The sequence below is a fragment of the Cariama cristata genome, unplaced genomic scaffold (assembly GCF_000690535.1).
Source record: "Cariama cristata isolate BGI_N322 unplaced genomic scaffold, ASM69053v1 scaffold43790, whole genome shotgun sequence".
Classification (NCBI taxonomy): Eukaryota; Metazoa; Chordata; class Aves; order Cariamiformes; family Cariamidae; genus Cariama; species Cariama cristata.
Window position 1 is genome coordinate 11,018 of NW_009597165.1, and position 4,605 is coordinate 15,622.

Genomic DNA, 4,605 nt, shown 5'->3' on the forward strand with positions numbered 1-4,605 from the left:
CGTTACCATCCACCGATACAACAAAACAAGAAAATGCCTTATTGTGGACACTATTCACATAACTAGCATGTGGCTGTAAAAGAGAAGTATTAGTTTTATAGCTCTAATGTTGTCTGTCCTACCATTTCTGAATGTTTCCATTTCAAAGTGACAATCCTCAAATGACTGCTCTAGGCAGAGATGTTTTAGCAACAGATTTTTAGACCTAATTGAGTTGAAAATATATGCACAAGAGTCAATCTAAGATACCTTGTTTATATACTATTGTACATAAGATTTTTTTTTTTTGTGCAATAAAGTTTGTTTTGGCAGAATCTAGACTGTGGTACTCCTTAGTGGAACAACGACTCATTCACAGAGCAGAGAGGACTACAGAACAGTTTCTCAGTGTCACTGCTGGCTCCAGGATTCTTTAGCCAGAGTCAGATTTGCATCCTCCGAGCCTGCAGTTGCAATAGCAGCTTAGATAATCTTCCTCTTGCTGTGACAAGGTAATCAGTTGTCTGTAATGGCAAGTGGCATTTCCACCCGCAACAAAGGAGAAAATTCAGAGGTAAGCAAGTATGAATTAGTCCTATTAAACTCTTCAAGCTAGACACTTCTTACAAAACTTTTATTTCAAGTCCTCTGTCCCTGTGTTTCAGGTGATATGCAAATAACCTCACAAGAAGAATTATATACAGGCACAGAACACGTAGCAGTCAAGGTATTGCCTCCTTGGCTTCCTCTGGAGTGATTTCCTGAGAGTACAGCTCTGTAAAGAGAGCAGGCAGCCAGTACTGAGGTTCTCCTGCTGCCTGCGTATCCAGCCAGGCCATTCCTTCCTTCAGCAAGTGTTCCTATACAAACAGAGTGGAGACCGAGTGAAACTTAACTAAATGGCTGAGACGCCATTCACAATAGAGGTTTGACTCCACATTTATTCTATGGCAAGGGAGGGTATAGAACTTCAGCTAAAATAATTTTTGCTTGACCAGGGGAAATATAGTTGAGACATCCAGCTGTGCCCACCATGCATGTTTATGTAGGACCTGAGCTAACAAGATTCGAGTTTTAATGGAGATTAGTGAAGCCACAGGAGTATCTGCAGCTTCTGAGACTCTGCTTTCCTCAGTCTATATTTATGCAGCGTGTACTCTGCCTTTGGTCTAGCAGCTAGCTTAGGATCCCCTGCGTGTGTTGTGATAACCCATCCTCAGCCAAGTGTCTGCTGCAGGAGCAGTCACTCTACGCTGTCACCGATTCCATGGGGCACACGAGACCTTCATACGTACCAGCACTTGCTTTGCACGTTCTGTCTCCCACTTCAGGCTGGACCTGATCTCACTGACTGTTACGTAGCCCTTTTTCTGAAATGAGAGGAAAAATACTGTGTGCTTATAGTCAAGACTTAAGGCCATAGTTGAGAAGAGTGTGGACAGTTTTGCCTACAGGCCTGGTCTAATCACAGTTCCCCATCAGGGAAGCAATAATGTTCTTTCAAGATGATTGTATTTTAAAATCTCCTGGCTCAATACCTCTGCCAGCTGCAAGACGACAGTGTGATCCATGTTCAGTTCAGCTGGCACCGACTGGATCAGATATGTTCCACCAACAGGGATAATCCCAAAGCCGTTCCCCAAGACCTTCAGTTTCTTGATTGCACGAAGGAGGTCATCCCTGAGAAGCAGAGGTCAATGCAAGGCTTTAAGGCAAGAGCCTCTCTCAAACTGCACACTACGCTCTGTAAATGAGGAAGACTTGATGTGCAGAAACTATGAGCAATAAAAGCTCCTTGCAGCTTGCTGCAGTTTCAGGTAATCAACAGCTGAGAAAAATCTTTATAAAGCAATTTAGATTTGTTTGCATATCTGTGCCCCCCCTTCAGAAGTGCAGACTTGCATTAGAGACATGCTTGTAGCACCTGAGCTGCAAGTGCTAAACTTTAAGATCCAGCCCCAGGTAGTGATCACGGTGAGTTGTGTCCTAAAGTCTGCTTCTGCAATGACACGGATCAGTCCCAGGAGCCCACAGCAGCTTTAGCAGCCTGTGGCAGTAAGAGCTGGATTTGCAGGGAACTAATTGTTTCCAGCTCAAGGCAACACTCCTTTATGCCTTAGGGCTCCCAGAGAAGGCACACTGTTGCTTTCTGAGATGGTCAAGTCATTAACTAATTAAGCAGCTCCATTGCTAGAAGTCAAATTTGGAGTCCAATTAACACCAGCACCTTCAAGTGCTGCTGAGATCAGTCACCCCCTTTTTCTTCCCTGAATGCTACCTGATTCCTCTTTCCTGTAATGTACAGACACTCACTGGCTGACATCCTGAGCAAACTTCCCCCTTCCCTTCAGCACTTGCTGATGAAGTTCTTCCAGTGTTATCAGACCTAGGAGTCAACAAAAGGGGACAGGAAAGCATTACTGCATAGCAACAAAACTACTCCAGACAGAGCAGTCAAGGGTCCTTTGTGCATTTGCCACTGCCTCCCCCCTGCCTTCCATTTTACAAGCTGCTGTTCATTGTTCCCAGTATCCAGCCTTGGGTGAGATAAGCATCGAGTCACTTCTGTTCCCAGAACTAACATGCAGCGGTCAGCTGTTGCCTTCTCCCACAAATGTATCGGCTTCAAGTTTCAGCTGGCTTTGCTGTAGCCCATTCCTGGTCTCAGATTGCCCTTTTGGAGTGAAGAACATCTACTGTCTTTTAATGAGGTACTTATCACTGGTATTCCAGCTCTTCTGGATATTGCTGTGATCCCTCAGAGACAATCTTACTGCCAGGCTCAAAGCACTAACTTATCTGTTTCATACTCCTTCAAGATTTATGGTTGGACTTGATGATGTTAAAAGTCCTTTCCAACCTAAACGATTCTATGATGCTATGATAAGATTGTCAGTGATCCCTGCTTCTTCCCCACAATACTGCAAGTTACATTTTTTTTACCTAAACAGGGCAGAGCTGGTTGATTTCTGTAGGAATCAATAAAGCTGTCTGACTACCAGTGGTGTAGCTGTAACATGCAGAAACAAAACAAGGCTTTTTGGGGACAACAAAGACAAAACTGCCATCTCAGTAATTCGTGAAATCTAGTAAAGAATGCTACACTGAGCAACGCGACTCATTTTCCACAGGGAACAGGTATCCTCCTATTAGCTGCATCTCCTAGAAACCAGACACAGTGGGATCCTCACCTCCATTCCTGTGTTTCAGAGCCAAGCAAACTTCAATGATCTGCACGCCCAGTTCATAGTAAAAGTCTCCAACTCCCAGCATCTCTGACCAGAATCCTTTACCAGCTGTGAAGTGAGACAAGGGAAAGCAATTGGACCATTGGAAAAAATATACTTCCTTAACAGTACTGGTGTGAAGCAGACTGCTGCAAACCTCACTGAAGACTCAGATCTGTTAATGAAGAGTCTCGTTTTGGTTATCTCCACCTGTTTTCCCCCACCCTTTTAAGCAAATAGCCCCCAAAGGTACATCACACCAATTCACAAGCCCCAGGAATCAAAACACCATCAGCTTTCCTCAAGGACAACTTCCACCAGCTTCACTGCGAGCTGTTTACAATATGAGAACAGTGAGATGAATTCTTTGTCATCAACCCCGGTGCCTGTTCCTTACATGCCAAAGGATCCACTCCGATTGTTGCACACATATCCTGGAACTGGACCCGGAACTCAGGGTTTTTACGGATCTCTTGCTTGTGTTTGCTGGCAAACTCTTCTAAGTTGGTCTTAAACATGTCCAGCTGCTTAGACATCTGAAAGAGAATTGCAGAGTGGCATTTCTGTCTTAACGCTTATTTAATGCACTTTTTCCTTAAACACAGCCCCCAACAGGCACTAAGTGAGCAGAGTCCTCACGAAACACTTAGGTCTCTGACGTGCTGCTCACCCAGTGCCGATGGCCCCAGTGGTCTTAAAGGAAGGAAATACGATAAAAATCACTCGATGAAATCAGAATTCTCCATGTGTACACTTTTAGTACTGAATACAAACCAACAGCAGACCACAAGGGAGATAAGATAAGGCAAAGGGCTGTTCTGAACCAAGAGATAGGCTCAGAAGGGAGGCAGCAGTTACTCGATGATGTACATAGAGCAGAAACAGTTCTACAGAAGTGAGGTGTTGCTGAGATCTCGAGAAGGGAGGCAGAGCAAGACTTGTAGCAAACGTCACAGCTCTCTGATGGAAAGGCAGGCTAATGGGTGCCATCATTATCCACACTGCTCACAGATAACGCTCTGGACACCAAAGCAGAGGGGGAAATGAAGCCCAGGTTTGTGGCTGGGCTCACGACCACAGTTATTCCCACTGCCAGGACAGGAGGGGTGGATCTCCCACCTGGGCCAGCTGGTCTTCGGCCAGGACCGTCCCTCGCTCCTTGTACTTCGCCTGCAGGAGGAAAACAGGATGATGGAGACAGTGCTGAAGGACAGAGGGACCAGAAACCAAAACTGGATGAGGGAGATGCTCCTTAAGGATGGATGAACCAGGAGAACACGGGGCCCAGTGCCCTGGGCAAGCGGGGAGGCTGCCAGGAAGCTCGGGGCACCCCGGGCTTGGAGCGGGGCTGGCGCCGGCTGGGATGGCAGAGGTGAGGACGGGGACGGCCCCACACCGA

General features: G+C 46.1%; 1 protein-coding gene across 1 annotated transcript; it reads right to left on the bottom strand.

Moving 5' to 3' along the window:
• Positions 1-598: 598 nt before the first annotated feature.
• SNF8 (SNF8, ESCRT-II complex subunit) lies at positions 599-4,373 on the bottom strand. The gene is made up of 7 exons (XM_009708763.1): positions 4,326-4,373; positions 3,604-3,742; positions 3,171-3,275; positions 2,293-2,365; positions 1,518-1,659; positions 1,275-1,349; positions 599-839 (listed from the first exon to the last, which is right to left on the bottom strand). The coding sequence occupies exons 2-7, from the start codon at positions 3,740-3,742 to the stop codon at positions 702-704; spliced, it is 672 nt and encodes a 223-aa protein (XP_009707065.1). The 5' UTR covers positions 4,326-4,373; the 3' UTR covers positions 599-701.
• Positions 4,374-4,605: the final 232 nt, after the last annotated feature.

Coding starts and splice junctions, on each gene's coding strand:
- SNF8 (XM_009708763.1), bottom strand. CDS start 3,742: ATGTCTAAGCAGCTGGACATGTTTAAGACCAACTTAGAAGAGTTTGCC. Junction 2,366..3,170: donor TCTGAAACACAGGAATGGAG/GTGAGGATCCCA, acceptor GTTGACTCCTAG/GTCTGATAACACTGGAAGAA. Junction 840..1,274: donor AACGTGCAAAGCAAGTGCTG/GTACGTATGAAG, acceptor CTGTTTGTATAG/GAACACTTGCTGAAGGAAGG.